This window comes from Ictalurus furcatus, chromosome 4 (assembly GCF_023375685.1).
Source record: "Ictalurus furcatus strain D&B chromosome 4, Billie_1.0, whole genome shotgun sequence".
NCBI classification, from domain to species: domain Eukaryota; kingdom Metazoa; phylum Chordata; class Actinopteri; order Siluriformes; family Ictaluridae; genus Ictalurus; species Ictalurus furcatus.
This window is the reverse complement of record NC_071258.1, coordinates 12985900-13004188: the sequence shown is the minus strand read 5'-3', so window position 1 is coordinate 13004188 and position 18289 is coordinate 12985900. Positions and strand designations below refer to the sequence as shown.

Here is an 18289-nt window from a genome sequence, read left to right as displayed (position 1 = left end):
CCCTACCCGGTACCATTAAGGGGTGCACACTCACTTTCTAAGCTGCTTTTGTTTTTCTGGTTTCAGAATGGGTAAAGTTTCGTTTTAATCACATTTATCATATATTTTATTTGCAAAATAAGTGCAAAATAATCGTAAGTGTTACAATTCTTTACTGCTGACTATTTTTAGGTTCGGGCACGATTTGAACGCAGTAAGTTCTCAGACGCTAGGTTGCTTGCTAGCTAGGTAGCTCGTTGATTTATTAAAAATGGAAAAATGGAAAGGATATTGTAACATTGGAGATATGTTGTATTTAAGAACAGTACAGATTCTAATCATTGTTAACTATCGTTAGTGATGTATTTTGAAGAGCTGCTGAATAGGTGTTTAACCTGACACAATAGTGCAAAAAGTCAAACGTTCCATATTTGCCTTTCCTTGTGATACTGTATGTGCTATACTGTAATATAAAGTAATGTGATGCTGAATACCTGATACGTAAAGTAATTAAAATTCCATGTGAGAAGGGAAATGTAACAACACTATATTAGCCCCCCCCCCCCAATAGACATAATCACTTTCTGCAAATTCTCACAGGTGGGATGTGGGAGCTTCCATAACTTCTTCAGAGTGTTAATAAAATACTTTCGCCATCATGCCAACTGTGGTTCTTATGGACGCATCACTATCCATGACACGGCCTGTGTCACTGGAAGGCACTGAGGAGTTTCAGCGGAAAAACTTGGCTGTCCATGGCCTAACCATGCTATTTGAACACATGGCCACAAATTACAAGCTGGAGTTCACTGCACTTGTCGCCTTTTCATCCCTTTGGGAGCTCATGGTGCCTTTCACCAGGGACTACAACACTCTACAGGTACGAACCATCCTGGTACAGCACAATTACTGTTGATATTTTAATTTCACCTTATGCAATTTGGAAAATGGAGTGTTTCACTATTAGGTTGAATGTAGTTCAACTAAAGGGTGACCTCAAACATGCACATGTTCATATTGTGATACAATGACAAATTAAAGATTTGATTTGTTGTTAAACAGTTCAGCTTACTAATTTTATCCTTTCTCTTTCAACTGCTGCACAGGAGGCCTTGAACAATCTGGAGGACTATGACAAAACATGCCTGGAGTCAGCACTGCAGGGAGTCAGTAACATTGTGCAGCAGGAGTGGGGCTGCACCTGTCCCTGCCAGGTAGTGTGTTTTCTGTTAAGCACTTGGAGGGATGAACACCATTCCTCCTATAATATTCCCTCAATTGGTGTTTGATGATGGAAGTGGAGAGTGCTGTCTAACACGTCAATACAAAATCTCCCATTGGTGTTCAGTTGGGTTCAAATCTGGCAACTGACAAAGCCTTAGTACATGATTTCCATCATTTTCATCCTCATCAAACCATTCACTGAGCTCTTGTGCCCTTTGGATGAGGACAGTGTCATGAAGAGACCACTCTCATCAGAATAGAAATGTTTCATGTTCAGTCAGATTAATTTTGTATTGATTTGCAGTGACACTTCCCTTTAAAATGTCTCCCATAGGATTTGTTACCTGTCTTTATATTAACTGCAATAGATGAAAAATAATCTGTTGGTGACAGCATCATCATTTTTAAAACTGATACATTAGAAGTGATTGTAGATACAGGTTTGGTTGCAGGTCACATTTTAGGTTTTATATGAAAATGTTTAGCCGGGTTACAGTATTTATTTCCTGATAGCGGTTTCAGGTGCGATACTAGTGTTGCAGATTTTTGTTGGACTCTGCTGACTAAGTCTATTTTCTGATTTACCCCAGAGGTCCTTGAAATATGACACATCATATTTGGTATTACCACTCAAGAAATCAGCATTCACATACTTTCACTGAATGCACATTGGCAGGTCAAGTCTATAAGGAATTTTCATTACTTTTCCTAGCATTTCATGCTGGATGTAATGAATATTAATGGTGTTTTGGTTGCTGTGATTTATTTGATGGCCTGTAGATGGTGTTGGTGACTGACGGAGCTCTGGGTATTGGTCGTGGTTCTCTGCGCCACTCCCTGGCCACACTGAAACAACGGGGAGAGGACAAGAAGTTTCCCTTACCCTTCCCTTTCCCCTCCAAACTCTACATCGTGTGTATCGCCAATGCAGAGGAGGTACTGTTGGTAAATTAATTAAATGTTCTATCGTTAACCCATATCTTCTGTTTAAGTTATTCTGCATACATGAAAGGATATAAATGAAAAACATAACAAGTGACTCCGTTTCTCTGACATTTTAACATTTTAAATCTTCACTGACACTAATCCTTGTCATAGCATTTAAAAGGGTTTTGCTTGTCCGACAAGCAAGTGCGACAGTCAAAGTCTCCAGAACTGTGGCTGGTTCTGCAAGATGCTCAATAAAACTTACAGCTCATTTCCTTATAAAACTGCACTAATTCTACCCGAGACTTTTTTTTTTTTTTGTCGCACCAAATATTGACTGTTTCATTTACTGCTGTTTACTGTATTTTTTAAAATGTAGAAACACTTAATTTCGTTATTTTGAAGGCATCTTTGCTCCACAGCATTTCTTTGCATGTACCTAAAACTTTTGCACAGTACTGTATAACCTTAATTTAGACACTTATTTTTATTTTTAATTGCAGCTCCAAGCCACTGATGCCATGGACAATTTGGACCAGCTTCTCACTTTAAGTGGTGGAGAGGGACAGATTTTTACTATGGATGGACCACTGTGTCTGAAAAGTGTTCAAGCTATGTTTGGGTGGGTAACTATAATGCTCCATCTGTAACTGCTATACTGTGTACTTTTTGCACAACATGTAGCCAGCGGGGAATGGGAATGCTATGGACTGGGTGTAATTGTAAGTCTGTAAACATGTGTTGGCAGGAAGTTGATTGACCAGGCATACATGCCTTTCCACGCCGTGCTGCGCTGTGGGAACTTAGCATCTGATGTGCAGGTGTTTCCCAGGCCAGAACCTGTGCTGTTGGATGAGGAGCTTGACCCGGTACCAAAAGCAGTGCACACAGGTACAATTAGTTATTTTCCTAGTTTGTACACATTTACATTGGAACATTAGGAGTGTAACTCTGGTTCTGTGACTAAGTGGGGGATCATGTATTTGTTTCCTTGCCAAGTATTAGTAAATGGTATGCACTTGTAGCAAAGTCATCACCTCCGTGGTCGTGATGGACGTTTCACTGAATATTATTTGTGGCAGTGGTGATAATTTTAATGCCAATGTTTAACAAAAGAAATATATATATATATATATATATATATATATATATATATATATATATATATAAGGGTTTTTTTTCCTTTACTGTGTGTATGTATTACACAGTTCAACTGTGTGTAACCTTAATGTACCTTATGTAGGACTATAACAATTGTTGCTGCCGTGCTATTATGCACATATGCTGTTAACCGTGTTTAAATTAAATGTAATATTTATTTGTATACTTTTTGGTCCAGACTTGGAGATTATGGGCTTTATTGAGATTGGTGATATCGCCAGTCCTCCAGTTCTGTCCAGACACCTGGTCCTACCCATAGCTGTTAACAAAGGTTCCCACTCCACTTCAGATTCTTTGTTATTCTCTCCCATTGTATTATATGACATAATGCTGATTTCCGCTTTTGTGTTTGCACTCAGAGGCGGATGAAGTGGGAGCAGGGGCTGCTGATGAAATGGAAGAGGAGACATCAACCAATCAGATGGCAGGAAAGAGCCCGAATTTTTGTGTCCTTCTGCATGGCAGTCTGAAAGTGGAAGGCATGGTGGCCCTTGTACAGCTGGGGTAAGGAACTGTTGAATAAGATAATCAAGCCCTGTTCTAGCATATCTTTTGTATAACCTTGTATTAGTCCCTTCTGTCCATCTCTAATCATGAAGCTCCTCTGTTAGGCCTGATTGGTTTGGGATGCTCTACTCACAGGCAGACAGTAAGAAAAAGTCAAATCTGATGATGTCTATTTTTGAGCCTGGCCCAGAGCCTCTCCCCTGGCTGGGGAAAATCTCTCAGCTTGGACCCATTTCAGGTAGAATACAAACATTTTGAATTTAATATTGAGTTTGAACTTTTGTGTTTAGAGGTAGTTCCACTCAGGTGAAACGAGTGGAATTTTTAGGGGAAGAGGAAGAATTGATTGGATTTAATGTGTTTTTAGAAATAATTTATATAATAACTTAAATAATGACTGCTTACATTCTGTACTACTATAAAATATTTTTAAAAAATTTACCATTATAGATTTGAATAATGCTTGTCTGTCAGACTACATATATCTCATTATATTTTAAATTAAAATCTTTTGGCTTTGTAGATGCACCAGAAAATCCTTATGGGGAGGATGATAGCAAAAGCCCTTTCCCCGTCCTACCCAAAAGCAAACGTAGCTATGCCCAAAATGTCACCGTCTGGATCAAAGCCAGTGGACTGCAGGTATGTTGATGTCACCCATGTCTCCTATCAAGATCTGTTTAAGGTTCAAGATGCTGTGACTGGTATGCTATAGCAGGACTGGCCCTAGCTTTATGGGGTGGTAACATCTGATTTGGGGGCCCAATTCACAGCACCTCACTGACAGAAAATACTGACTGAACATATAATGTTAAATGCTCAGTGATAGCAGTGCCGCTTCGTTATTCATGTTCTTAGGCTTGGTAGCGAGCACTAAATAGCATTTTGCAGATTGCTAGCTAAACAACAGGCCTTTAGTCAGCCAGATTGCTGACAAAAATTGCTCACAGTATAATAATAAATGTCTTTTTCTTACAGACAGATGTACAAAAAATCCTTCGAAATGCAAGAAAACTTCCAGAGAAAACACAAACCTTCTACAAGGTAACATACTATTTTGGGAAACGTGCTTTTACTCTTTAGGAAATCAGTAGGTAGGCCAAATATTGGATGGTTCTTATTTATTTTATTTTTAATGACTGAGAACTTTGTGTCTGTGTTAAAGGAGCTGAACCGGTTGCGAAAAGCTGCTCTAGCATTTGGTTTCTGGGACTTGTTAAAAGGCGTGGCTGAGCTGTTGGAAAGGGAGTGCACCTTACTGCCTGACTCGGCCCATCCGGATGCTGCCTTCCAGCTGTCTCATGCTGCCCAACAACTCAAATTGGCTAGTAGTGGAGACTCTAAATATGCAGCTTTTGACCATGTAATCACACCCATGCTCACTGACTTCTCGGGGGGAGGAAGTGGGACTGACAGGATGTAGGCGAATAACAAAGGCTCCTGCATAAAAACCTTTAAATATATCACTGGAACCTGCTTTGCTCCTCATTACCTTTTCGACTGTGAAGAGGCTGACAATATCGCAATAAGATCCTGGATTGTTTTATTTCTATAAAATAAATCTTAGGAATAGATAAGGAGCTATGAGTTTTGTGGCACAGGAAGCACTGATTCATGGCATGCCTTTTGGTACTTGGCTGTATCCTTGAAAGAAACTTGTTTATCAAGAACTTATTTCTCAATAAGTAGTAGTATAGTATTTTTTGTGTACATAGAATTTTCTACAACTGACCCAAAAGAAATAAAAGTGCATTTCTTATTTGTAATGTAATTGATCATAATCATTCATTTGAAAGCTTTATTTTAAACAATCATCAGTTGCCTGGTATTCAGTAGCATACACTACATGTCTGATTTCTTTATATAACAGCAGATTACTCTGGTGGGCTTCTGCTGCTTTGTTTAAAACTGTCATGGTCCCTGAGGTTGTTGGTTTTTATACCAGTTTGTCTGCTCTTCTGCAGAGAGAAACACACAAACACGTTCCAGGGAATGACTGATGGGGAGAGGGTTATTACTCTGTCAACTCCAAATGCCCACCCCACTAAACATAACTCATAATGGAAATAACAGTTAGATTTATAAATAATTTCAGCTCTATCAACTTAAACAATTTGTTCTGTAGTTGGGTCAAAGTCCTATTGGGTTTGAGAACTATACTGTACAATCAAATTTGGTTTGATTCCGTGGAGGGATGGATACTTCTGCTTCTGTAATGACGTCTCTAGATAGAGAGCGGAAAAGGGTAGGCTGAGGGAGTCCTGGGTGGCGGCAGGACACTTCAGTTCTTCCAAGGGTATCTCAGTTTGCTTTCCTCTTTTTCATTCGGAAACGTCTCCTCCTCTGCTTGTAGAGATGACGGAAGTTGCTGAAGAGTCCTGTAAAGTGTGCAGTAGTGTAATACAGGTCAGTGCTTGTGCACAGCAATAAGATTATATTGCAGTTCACTGCACACGAACAGGACATTTCAACAAAGCAGCATGACTCTCAAAGAGGAGAGACTCACCCAGGAACAGGAGCAGCAAGTAGAGATGCAGGACGTAGGAGAAGCTGAGGGAGGACCCGAGCGCTTCAGGCAAAGGGATGCTTAAGAATTTTGTGTCATTGAAGATGGACATAGACTGGATGACTGCCACAGCTGATGGAAAAACAAGATCTTACAAATATCTGAACCAGACTACCTGATCTGATTGACAAACACTTTATAAACATCAACACATTATATAGGAAAACTGATTTAAAATAAATAAATAAAAATTCTATTCTCACCTTCAGCAAGTACACCCAGTGGGTACAGGGGAATCCAAATTGTATACCGTAGCCAAGTAAGTGTTTTCCATTCCGTGTCAATGCAGGCCAACATGTAAAAGGGGTACCTAAGGTGAATCATCACATGTTTATTTAAAAAAAAATAATAATCATCATTAAAAATGTTTTATTTTTATAATCTATTTTCACCAGAATCACTTCCAGAATTTCAATTTCAAAAGCTAGTTGTTTACAACACCACTGTATTCATGGGGGTTTATTTATGCATTTATTTTACATCTTTTTGCTACAAAGACATGTGTGCACTAATGCGGTCACTGAACTGTCAAAGCCACAGAGTTTCACGTGACTTCCTTACAACTAGCAGCTAGTTAACCATAAGATTAAAAATTTAATTTCAAATTGCTTCAACATTGGTACATACATTATATAGCCAAAAGTATGTGGCCACCTGACCATCACACCAGTATGTGCCTTTTGAACAGCCCATTCCATATTTAGTCCCCCTTTGCTGTTATAATAACCTCCAATCTTCTGGGAAGGCTTTCCACTAGATTTTGGAGCATGGACGTGGGGATTTGCCCATTCAGCCACAAGAGCATTAGTGAGGTCAGGTGAGAAGCCTGGGGTGCAGTCAGTGTTCCAGTAAATCTTAAAGGTTCTCAGTGTGTTTGAGGTCAGGGCTCTGTACAAGTCATTCAAGTTCTTCCTCCGCAACTTTGGCAAACCATGTCATTATGGACCTTGCTTCGTGCATTGTCATGCTGGAACAGGTTTGGACTAGGCCCCTTAGTTCTAGTGAAGGAAATGGTAATGCTACAAGATACAAAGACATTCTATACAATTGTGTGCTTCCAACTTCCAAAAGGTTGGGGAAGGCTCATATATGTGTGTAATGGTCAGGCGTCTACAAACCTTTGTCTATGTAGTGTATTTTTTTAAATTTTATTATTTATTTATTTACTTATTTTTACAATTGGACAAATCTATGTTTAGAAGCTTACCTAAATATCTCGGTGGCACTCCAGAGATAGAAGACAAAGAAAACAACAGGTTTGTTCTGCATGTCCTCTAGGCTTCCGAAGATGACAAAAAGGATAAAGTTCCTCCCCATCACCTTTAAACATTTAGGAAGACAAAATAAAACACTTCAATTTTCACTTAAATTCAACACTGCAGTACAGAGTGCACACCACACCTTTATTTACATTTGAGTGGTGTGACTGGATACTATCCATCCATCCATCTTCTACCACTTACTCCTTTTCAGGGTCACCGGGAACCTGGAGCCTATCCCAGGGAGCATCAGGCACAAGGCAGGGTACACCCTGGACAGGGTGCCAGTCCATCGTAGGGCACACAATCACACACCCATTCATACACTATGGACACTTTAGACACACCAATCAGCCTAACATGCATGTCTTTGGACTGGGGAGGAAACCGGAGTACCCGGAGGAAACCCCCGCAGCACAGGGAGAACATGCAAACAGAAGAGTGATGGGCATATGCACATGGTTGCCTGTATTATAGGCAGATCACCCCCTTCACACACTGTAAAACACAAACTATACTTCACAATAAGGCTTACTGTGTACGTGTGTTGTGTTCAGTATACATATCTGCTGTGTTAAAGTGTACAATAAGGCATGGTCATGTCTGAAAGTGGAAGGCATGGTGGCCCTTGTACAGCTCTGCAAAGTTCACCGTAACATTTGCTTCCTATTAGCAGTGCACACAGTTCTTTTTGTGACCTACTCTTCATTTCCAAAGACCATATACAGGTCTTGTAAAATACTTACTGCATGTTTATTATATAGATATCATGGGTGCAATGCAATACAGTTGAAGAACATCAATTCTGCAGTATTTACACTCAGGCAATCATTAGGTAAAACCGAGTGCAACTATTCATCTTCATTTGCTGTGATCAATGATCATAGAAGTGGTACCACATGATCTCATGCACACACAAAGTGCAGTTTACAGTTTGCAGAGGAATAAGAGGAAAAACAACATCAGAAAGCTGACAGTGAACTTTAAAATGACCCAAAAGCCAACATTAAACTAACACAGCCTAATCTATTAAATGTAATGAAATGTAATAAATGGGGCGAGTGAGTCATGGCTGCATGCGCTGTATTGCTCAAAGGTCAAAAATTACACAGAGCACTTTTATTGCAACGCACAGAAAAACAGAAGCCGCAATCAGCTGTTACTATTACTGGTTTCTTTTTATGACTGATTTATGATAGTGAATTCAAAGCTACTACTTACAAACATCTACTAGGACAATGTAACTCCCACAGTCTGGTACAGTAATGGAGAACTATAATAATTATACATATTGCACTGTTGCTTACAAAAGTATCATGAGTGAGAAAAAAGAAAAACGATTCCTATTTCATCTAGAATTGTGCAGCTTGTGAGGCATGCTTCAAGAACTGGTAGGTGTATGATGAAAGCCAATCACCCGTAAAGTACCAAGCGTGTACACAGCACAGCTGATTTGCATTTGGTCAAAGTCACAAAAGTTCATCAAAGGCAAAGCTCACAGCACTTAAATGATAAGTAAATGGTAAGCAAAAAGACTTTCTTAGATGTAGAAGTTATTCTGACAAACATCTATACCAATAAATAATATATTATTTAATAGAGTAAAACCTCTTGAAAAAGCCTAAATCTGTCACTTAGTGCAGGCACTAATAAAGTGCTGCAGCTTTAAAATAAGACGTGGCAAACATAACTGACTTACACACTGCCGAAGCCTGTCTTCCTTTTATACGGTAGTATTTTTAAATGAATGACTGAGCTTATTTGTCTTTATTTATGGATTTATGAGCCTTCTTATGTGTAAATTTACACGTGTTCAGGAGGTTGAGTAGAATATAAACATTTATTCCAAAATTACGAGATTTTCACAAATAACACAGGAGCTAACGGAGGTGGCGTTTACCATGTTTGGTGTTTGAACCTTTGATGGCTAACAAAAATTGCGACTAACAGTAGTGGGCAAGCTGAATACCTCTTGTTTACCCAATTCACTTGCATGAGCAATTTTCTGGGTAGCCAAGACTGCACGGCTTCTAAAATAAAAATTTCAGAGGTTCCTGCTGTCTGTAAACTGTGATGTTTTTAATGTCGATTAATCATGAATTGGTTATTCTTAACAACTTGGATTAGTGTACATTTGACATGATCTGAAAATTCTCACCTGTATAAAGGAAGGCATCAAAGCAGTCTTGACTAAACCCAGCGCAGGGTTAATAACCTCAGCAATGGCTAGCATCTGACAGAAGTACATCACATCAGCAATGGTGTGAAAGGTATCATAGAAAGAATCTGTACAAAAAAAGAAAAAATACACGTAATCAAAAAATAACGTAATCAATCAGACCATCATTCAGAAAAACAGTACTTCCTCTATTAATCTCTCATTATTAATCACAAACCACAACTGCAAACATTTCCCTGTGTACTATATCTAAAGCCATTGTCAAAATAAAAGTCTATATTGCACACCAGGACTGCAAAGGAAGTTACCTCAACAAAAGTTGACATCTGGGATAGATATACAATAACTATGGATTGTGTCATTTTAAAATAAAATCCTCACCTTCCCCAAGTATGAAAAGACGAACAGTCATGTTCACAAAGATCCAGGAGAATCCAAGAAACTGGACCAAGTTGTACATGAAGAGATATCCCTTCTTCAAGCCTAGGTAAGCTGTGGGAAAGCCAACTGGTATCTGACTGGCATGTGGTATTTCAAATTTTTCCTTTCTTCACCTGCTTTACAATTGAAAAATATTCATCTTTTGTACTGGAAAATCAAAAGTTTACTTACGGTCCTTTGGAATCCTTGATTCAATGCTTATTTTATTTATTTTTTCCTCCTGTGCAAGCATAAACAAAGGTTATTAAGAGCCATAATGTCTTCTAATGTAATGGTTCAACACTTATGAAGGAACTAAATATTTTGTTTTACTAAGATTCCAGTTATAAGAAACACATCCTATAATTTAGAAGTGCCCCAACCTTTTGCCTCAACTCCATCTCAGCATCTGACTCATCCAGCCAGCGGTCGAAGTCAGGGGCCAGAAACACAGGCTTCTTCTCCTGCATGGTGAGTCGATCCCACCAGCAGTGCTTCTGCTTTCTCACTGTGATATTCACCTGCCGCTGGGTGGATTTGTGTTTTATCTACACACAATAAATAAATAAATAAATAAATAAACAACTTGAGAAAGAGGAAAAATTAGTTAAACAAGTCAATGCAATTCAATCAATTAACAGATGCATCATAAATCTCACTGATATAAATGAGCAACACACAATTCTTATTCTGTATATACACACACAATAAAATTTATGTGGTATAAATCTTCTTCATTCCTACAGATGAATGTACACTGAAAGCCTTTCATCACCTGACCTAACAAGTCATCTTCATACACATACTTCATTCTTCTACATATACACGCTAAAGGCTATATAACCCTTTAAAACTGTCCAAACTTTTAAAAGTGCTGAAAAATTAATGAATAGTCATCCAACATCCTACCTCGGGTTTCACTGGATTCAAGAACTCCAAGCTGAATTCATATTCATTTTCTCCTTTTGCTCCATGACCCTGACCTTGTAAAACAACATCAAGTGAGATCGTTCAAAAAGAAGCTGCATTAAGTATTAATAGCTACTGCAGATGGTTAAAAGACCTACCTCTAAACCGAAGGGTGTTCTCTTGTATGCTTATGTCAAGGTTCTGCAAAAGACACACACACAAAACCCCAACACCTTTTTTTGCATTTCCTGACTTCCTTTAAAATATCGTTAAAATCTAACACACTGTCTCTCTGTGCTATGGTAAACACTATAAAACGACATTATACTCTTTCAACAGATGGTCTATATTTGAAGAACCGCAACCGAACCTGGAACAAATTATCTGTTGTGTGACCTCGAAAGTCACGCAATTGATATCCATCATTTGCATCAAACTGGATACTATCATGTTGCATGGAAGCACAACAGTTGCACTATTGTGTGAAGGTCTTCTACGCCTACATTTAAAGCACTACGAGCGCGTATTAGCACAGTAAAGATGTGTGTCAAACATGCAAACTATTCTCAGAACTGTGCAACAGACAAATGAAGGGGGAGGGTGGAAGTTGTTCAAGGAAACACCTATCTATCCCTGTGTACAAGCCACATGTTTGTAAATAAAACATGACTGGTACAGATGGCTTGTGGGCTTGGAGGACCAAGTCATGGATCTGTATCTATAAATCCTGCTGGATACAAATGCTGCCTTCATAAGATATGGTTGTGTTGTATTTGCTGTTTAAAAAATAATAATTGAACACATAAACTCAAACAACATTTCCTTGTTTGAAAGGTTTTTGCATGTGGACTTTGATCGCCTGATAATCAGGTTTCACCTCCACAGTTAGTAGCTTGGTCCTTCATGTTCCAGTGTATGTATTTGCATAACTAACATATTATAAATAACACAATGACAGAATGTCAACTGCTAGCTCATAGAGCTAACCGGCTGTCAAAAAGCACTGACACATATATAGCAGCAGGAAAGAAAGGTGTAGAAAAACTACACATATATCAGTGCACATTTATCGTCTATAAGTTTAGAGAGAATTACAGACAAGCTGCTTCGTCCACAAACTAGTTAAGTAAATTTAGAGCCAATTCTCTGCTGAAATGGCAGCTAGCTTATGGTAGTTCGCGCTATTTCACTGACGAGAGAGAGAGAGACCACTGTTACCTTTGCGTCGCTTATCTCCACCCGCAGGTAAATTTCGCCGTGCCTTTGTGCCCAAAACACTTGCGGTGTGAGAGTCTGCATCGTGAGATGTTTATGAGACTGAGTATAATATTCACTTCAGCTCTTGAAACCTGGGCTGAATAAATGCAGACCCCTGACACATCAGGATCAGGCTGGCGCAAGATACATAGCAAGCGCATGCCCAGAATGTTCGGCGGCGAGGTGTGCGTGTGCGCATGCGCGCCCGCGTAATTCTGTATAGTATGGCCGCGGGGGCGCGCTTTTTCTTTACGCCCACGAGAATATGTCTATGTACAAGAGGAATAGATTGTGTGATATGCTGCCATTTAGTCACCTCATGGGGTTTATCTGAGGTATCTCGCTGATTTATATATAAAAATTATGCAAATATGGTTAAGAACACAGGTACAGTTGTGTGTAAAAATGTGTGTACATTTGCCTTATTACATCATACTGCCACTGGGGGCGCTGTCAACAATTTAACGTCAAGTCACAGTAATGTTGACGGAAGTGAAACAAAGAGCAAAACAAATTCAGAGCACGTTTCTCCAACATCCTACTTTGCACTTTTTTTTTTTTTTTTTAGCGTTGCCTGTTACAAATTGATATACAGTTCACCCGCCTGTAATGAGGAGAAATGTAATCTGTTATTTAAAAAGAGTTTTCGGTTAACTAACTCGTGCAATGCAGCCCACTTCTGACTGTACTAACGAGAGCTCAGCGCTGAACTTGAGTTGTACTGGTTCCGGTTTTCACGTTCTACTGGGTGTAACTGGTAGTGTTGCAGCACTGAAGTTGCCTTTGTTGGTGACGCAACTTCTTGAAATCCCTGGGGTAAGTTTATAGGGCAGTGCTTATAGTTTTAAAGACACGTCTGCGCTGTTCGGTTGAGGATGGAAGTGATGGTTGTGTATTTGTCATTAGAAAGTCACTGTAAATGTAATTGTATGGTACTGTTTTGTCCAGCAGACGGCAGTCTTTCTGCTCGATCAGGTTTTAGTGTCGTCAGGATGCTACATCCCAAATCATTCCCCACTGGACGTATAGGGCACTATAAATAAGTCATTATTACATCCCTTCCTCAAATTTGATCCCTTAATAACGGCTGTCTACAAGAAGATAAATGATTGGTGGAAGATTGTAAATTTGTAGTTTGTTAATTTAATAAACAGCATTGTTTATACCACAGTCATGCCTTCATTCATCTTCAGTAACTGCTTTATCCTGGTCAGAGTCGTGGTGGAAGCTGAGGCCTATCCCGGGAATGCTGGCTGTGAGGCAGGAATACAGCCAAACTGGGACACCAGTACTTCTTCACACAGCACTACACACATACACACACACACACGCGCGCACACACACACACTCGCACACACATTCACAAACTCAGTTGCTAGTAGCAATTTAGTGTAGCCAATACCCCAGCATGTTTTTTTTAGATCCTAGATCACCCTAGACCAGTTTGGTTCTATAAAAGTTTAAATTAATCCAATAAAGCTATTTAAATTTGTAAAATACACCCCTTTCTTTGGGGCGCACAGGGTTGGGGGTTCAATTACTGCCGTGGCACTGTGTTTGCGGAGCTTGCATGTTCTCCCCGTGCTGCGGGGGTTTCCTCTGGGTACTCCGGTTTCCTCCCCCAGTCCAAAGACATGCATGGTAGGCTGATTGGCATGTCCAAAGTGTCTGTAGTGTATGAATGGGTGCGTGAATGTGTGTGTGATTGTGCCCTGCGATGGATTGGCACCCTGTCCAGGGTTTACCCGGCCTTGTGCCCGATGCTCCATGGGATAGGCTCCAGGTTCCCCGCAACCCTGAAGGATAAGCGGTATAGTAGATAGATGGACACCCCTTTCTTTTAAAATACTGAGAAAAGATACAGAATATCAGTTCATACAGGATTTCGCAGAGTTTTTTTGTGATTGTTGTGGCTTTATGCAAAATTTGCCATGGAATTTGCAGAGTTTTTTGTGCTTTTTTTGTGGAAAACTATTTGAATTGGCAATAATGCAATTGCACGAAATTGTTTTGCAGGGTCTTTTGCAGAGATGTTTGTTGGTAAATGAGACCTTTTAGCTGTACTCATCTTTGACACACGTGAATCGAAGAGGGCTTTGGCTGAATATGCATTGTGCCGCCATCACATGATGTGTCTTGTGCCAAATCTGCAGTAATTTTTCTTCAGTAAGCTCCTCTGAATATTGCAGAGTTTGCTTGATTTTGCATTAATTTCACAAAATCACGAAATCCTGGAGGAGCTGGTATATACTATCACATGATCTTTAAAACTGTCTTTAAAACTTTTTTAAATCTTTAAAACTTCTCCTTGAAGATTGAAGTACGGGTAGTCACCACAGACCATGCCACCCATTTTTACAAAGTTGCTGAGGTTCCTGTCCGTGTCTACACAGACAAGGATGAGTGGGAGGTGAGTATGCTTGGTATCCATATAAGCACTGCTCCAGATCATGAAGAGATCACCATATGATTTTCATGTGTCTTAGATGTGGAAAACACGCTCTGACCCTGTGCTACACATAGAGCTGAGACGGTGGGCCGACCTGCTAGTCATTGCTCCATTGGATGCGAACACACTCGGCAAGATAGCCAGTGGTATTTGTGACAATCTTCTGGTGAGACTATGTTTCTATAATATATAGATACTCCTTAGTCAAAAATAAAAACTTCTCAAAGTCAAGGGGTATAAGATGTCAAAAATCAGACTTTATTGAAGAGCCAAAAAAAGCCAAGATGTTTGCAGATCATCTGACAAATACAATCGAGGCTCATGTTTTCATACAATACTAAAACAGTGATCTCATTAGGCAGAGTTTTCCCTTTTTTTAAATCATGTCCCTGACCCCTTGCCACAATTATGTTACTTTCTTCATACCTTATCTATAATTGTGACGCGAGTTCAGTCAGCTTATTTTTTTAAAAGGTTTTTATTTTACTGATTAATGTCATAGATTTCAACAATACATCTTAAGAAACACAAACATAAGCTTGGCAAAAAGATACAGACTTAAATGATAAAGAGAACAGACTCAATGTTACAATGGTACAGACGGTGAGCTTTTACTGAGAAATAACAGAGCAAGCCTAGAAGAAAATTATACACTTTATAAGTGAGGAATGTGTGTTCAGTGATTTTTCACAAGTTAGAGTAAAAATTAGTTTGTCTTACTTTGATTTTAGTTTCTTTGATTAATATACTGATTATATATACAAAAATATCTTATACATTGGATATACAAGATTGGATCTCACTTTGATTACTTAAAAATATACCTTTGACTACTTAAAATATACCATAATACATACAGAAACCTTGTCAAATAAAATATCCACGTTTGCCCTATTTACTCATCTGTGCATAGAGAATTGTTTGTAAACTTAGGCTGTTTAATTATAGTTTGGCAAGCCTGAGGTGAATATTGATTAAAAACTTTGTTAGATGTGGCTTCTAAATATTGAGTCATGGTTGTTGATCTAATTTGTAGTGAGAAGCCCTGCAAATCCCTGGAAGTTAGAAATGCAGTTCCCTTCATAGTGGTTTGATGATTTTTTGCTTTATTTAAAAAAAAAAACATAAATTATATATATATATATATATATATATATATATATATATATATATATATATATATATATATATATATATATAATTTATTTATTTATTTTTTCTTTTCTGGGAAGGTTAGTGGCATTCCATATCACTGCAGGTGCATCTCAAAAAATTAGAATATCATAGAAAAATATATATTTATTTCAGTAATTTAATTCAAAAAGTGAAACTTTAATATACTTTAGATTCATTACACATAATGTAAAAATATTTCAAGCCTTTTCTTGTTTTAATCTTGATGATTACAGCTTACAGCTCATGGAAATCAAAAATCCTGTATCACAAAATATTAAAATAAATAATTTATAATACAGAAATATCGACCTGAGAAGCACTCTAATCAGCAAAAACACCTGCAAAGGTTTCCTAATCTTTAATCTTTCAGTCTGGTTCAGTACACACAACCACAGTCAATTTTCAGATGAAAGAAATTTTGCATTTCATTTGGAAATCAAGGTCCCAGAGTCTGGAGGAAGAGTGGAGAGGTACAGAATCCAAGTAGCTTGAAGTCCAGTGTGAAGTTTCCACAGTCAGTGATGATTTGGGGTGCCATGACATCTGCTGGTTTTGGTCCACTGTGTTTTCTCAAGTCGAGAGTCAATGCAGCGTCTACCAGGAGATTTTAGAGCACTTCATGCTTCTATCTGCTGACAAGCTTTATGGAGATGCTGATTTCCTTTTCCAGCAGGACTTGGCACCTGCCCACAGTGCCAAAACTAACTGGTTTGCTGACCATGGGACATGCATGGTAGTCTGATTGGTGTGTCTAAAGTGTCTGTAGTGTATGAATGGGTGTGTGAGTGTGTATGTGATTGTGCCCTGCGATGGACTGGCACCCTGTCCAGGGTGTACCCCGCCTTGTGCCCGATGCTCCCTGGGATAGGCTCCAGGTTCCCCGTGACCCTGAAAAGGAGTAAGCAGTAGAAGATGGATGGATGGATGGATGGATGGATGGATGGTATTACTGTGCTTGATTGGCCAGCCAACTCGCCTAACTCAATATTGTCAAGAGGAAACGAGAGACACCAGACCCTACAATACAGACAAGCTGAAGGCCGCTATCAAAGCAATCTGGGCTTCCATAACACCTCAGCAGTGCCACAGGCTGATTGCCTCCATGCCATGCCTCATTGATGCAGTAATTCATGCAAAAGGATTAAAGCCCAGACCAAGTATTGAGTGCATAAATTAACATACTTTTCAGAAGTTCGACATATTACACATTTTTTAGATGCATCTGTAGAAACTACAAGAACCTATTCAAGTCTATAATTATTGTAATAATACAATTGTGAGAAATGATTGTATAACATAAACATTACACATAATTGGAGAAACTTGTCTTTCCTCAAACAAAAAAATCTCTAAAAAAAAGTCTGTAAAACCTATTTTTTTAAAACAAAAAAAACAACATTGCAAAATTATCATCTTCACAAAATGTCATTCTTAATATTTTTATTTAACATTATTGCTCCCAGTCTCCAGCTCTGTAGTTGCTTCTGATCATGTATTATTATCAAAGGGTATAAACATGAGGTTTTGTTGACCCGCACAAGTTAGGTGATGAATAAATTAAAATAAACTTATAAACGGTTAAAAATACCATGATGAATATCAAAATAACAAAAAAGTTGGAAATTTGCCCAGTATGTGGACACAAAAGCATAGCATACACATAATTTGCACATAATTGGATTACAGAAACATATATTTAAGCATCAGAACTTCTCGCATTTAATGATAATGCTCATTTGCTCATAAGTAATTCATTCCTGCTGATCAATTAACATGCATGGATTAAATTCTTAATGCTTTGGATTAAAGTTGAATATGTAGTATTTGTCCCTGACAGACATGCATTGTAAGAGCGTGGGATATGAGTCGTCCTCTACTGTTTTGTCCTGCCATGAACACAGCCATGTGGCAGCATCCGATCACTGCCCAGCAAGTAGCCACACTTCAGGGCTTCGGCTATGTGGAGATCCCCTGCATTTCTAAGAAGCTGGTCTGTGGAGATGAAGGTATAACAGCATCACTGTAATACCATTCTGGATTTACATGTATTTTTTAAATTCTCAAAGGGCATACCTCAAAGAGCTCTTGTTCCATGATGACTTTCCATGTTCATTTATGTGTAGCTTGGACTAAAGTTTGTGTCCATTTGCAGGCAAAGGTGCAATGGCAGAGGTGTCAACTATTGTAGATGCCATCCAACAGTATCTTCCAAGACCAGCTGTTTAAATAACAACACACGTGGATGAACACTGAAGTTGGAATATATGATACTATGA

The 18289-nt window shown here is 38.7% G+C and overlaps 3 protein-coding genes across 4 annotated transcripts; 2 read left to right on the top strand and 1 right to left on the bottom strand.

The window, feature by feature from the left end:
- The first annotated feature begins 9 nt into the window (after nucleotides 1–9).
- Nucleotides 10–5563, top strand: ints14 (integrator complex subunit 14). 2 transcript variants are annotated; one of them, XM_053623036.1, is made up of 12 exons: nucleotides 10–71; nucleotides 580–859; nucleotides 1086–1193; nucleotides 1984–2139; nucleotides 2634–2752; nucleotides 2879–3021; nucleotides 3470–3562; nucleotides 3651–3795; nucleotides 3903–4036; nucleotides 4322–4440; nucleotides 4777–4842; nucleotides 4964–5563. In XM_053623036.1, exons 2-12 carry the CDS (start codon nucleotides 638–640, stop codon nucleotides 5219–5221), a joined length of 1563 nt encoding a protein of 520 aa, XP_053479011.1. In that variant the 5' UTR covers nucleotides 10–71; nucleotides 580–637; the 3' UTR covers nucleotides 5222–5563. The 2 variants fall into 2 exon arrangements, with proteins under 2 accessions (XP_053479011.1, XP_053479010.1); XM_053623035.1 differs by having other exon boundaries at nucleotides 28–193.
- A 19-nt stretch (nucleotides 5564–5582) lies between these two features.
- hacd3 (3-hydroxyacyl-CoA dehydratase 3) lies at nucleotides 5583–12549 on the bottom strand. Its single transcript, XM_053623037.1, has 11 exons — nucleotides 12350–12549; nucleotides 11290–11332; nucleotides 11132–11205; nucleotides 10606–10770; nucleotides 10415–10463; nucleotides 10184–10294; nucleotides 9782–9909; nucleotides 7572–7684; nucleotides 6568–6674; nucleotides 6305–6436; nucleotides 5583–6176 (listed from the first exon to the last, which is right to left on the bottom strand). Exons 1-11 carry the CDS (start codon nucleotides 12428–12430, stop codon nucleotides 6100–6102), a joined length of 1080 nt encoding a protein of 359 aa, XP_053479012.1. The 5' UTR covers nucleotides 12431–12549; the 3' UTR covers nucleotides 5583–6099.
- Nucleotides 12550–12609: 60 nt separating this feature from the next.
- On the top strand, nucleotides 12610–18289 carry ppcdc (phosphopantothenoylcysteine decarboxylase). Its single transcript, XM_053623038.1, has 5 exons — nucleotides 12610–13204; nucleotides 14703–14798; nucleotides 14875–15003; nucleotides 17851–18019; nucleotides 18166–18289. The coding sequence occupies exons 1-5, from the start codon at nucleotides 13055–13057 to the stop codon at nucleotides 18237–18239; spliced, it is 618 nt and encodes a 205-aa protein (XP_053479013.1). The 5' UTR covers nucleotides 12610–13054; the 3' UTR covers nucleotides 18240–18289.

What these genes read in the sequence shown, in the direction of transcription:
- ppcdc (XM_053623038.1), top strand. Translation starts at nt 13,055, where the DNA reads ATGCAGCCCACTTCTGACTGTACTAACGAGAGCTCAGCGCTGAACTTG. An exon ending in AACTTCTTGAAATCCCTGGG is followed by an intron (nt 13,205 to 14,702) that starts GTAAGTTTATAG and finishes TTCTCCTTGAAG; the next exon opens with ATTGAAGTACGGGTAGTCAC. An exon ending in GCTGGTCTGTGGAGATGAAG is followed by an intron (nt 18,020 to 18,165) that starts GTATAACAGCAT and finishes GTCCATTTGCAG; the next exon opens with GCAAAGGTGCAATGGCAGAG.
- ints14 (XM_053623036.1), top strand. Translation starts at nt 638, where the DNA reads ATGCCAACTGTGGTTCTTATGGACGCATCACTATCCATGACACGGCCT. An exon ending in GTGGCCCTTGTACAGCTGGG is followed by an intron (nt 3,796 to 3,902) that starts GTAAGGAACTGT and finishes CTCCTCTGTTAG; the next exon opens with GCCTGATTGGTTTGGGATGC. An exon ending in TCAGCTTGGACCCATTTCAG is followed by an intron (nt 4,037 to 4,321) that starts GTAGAATACAAA and finishes TTGGCTTTGTAG; the next exon opens with ATGCACCAGAAAATCCTTAT.
- hacd3 (XM_053623037.1), bottom strand. Translation starts at nt 12,430, where the DNA reads ATGCAGACTCTCACACCGCAAGTGTTTTGGGCACAAAGGCACGGCGAA. An exon ending in TGGAGATAAGCGACGCAAAG is followed by an intron (nt 11,333 to 12,349) that starts GTAACAGTGGTC and finishes TGTCTTTTGCAG; the next exon opens with AACCTTGACATAAGCATACA. An exon ending in ATCAAGGATTCCAAAGGACC is followed by an intron (nt 10,295 to 10,414) that starts GTAAGTAAACTT and finishes GCTTTCCCACAG; the next exon opens with CTTACCTAGGCTTGAAGAAG.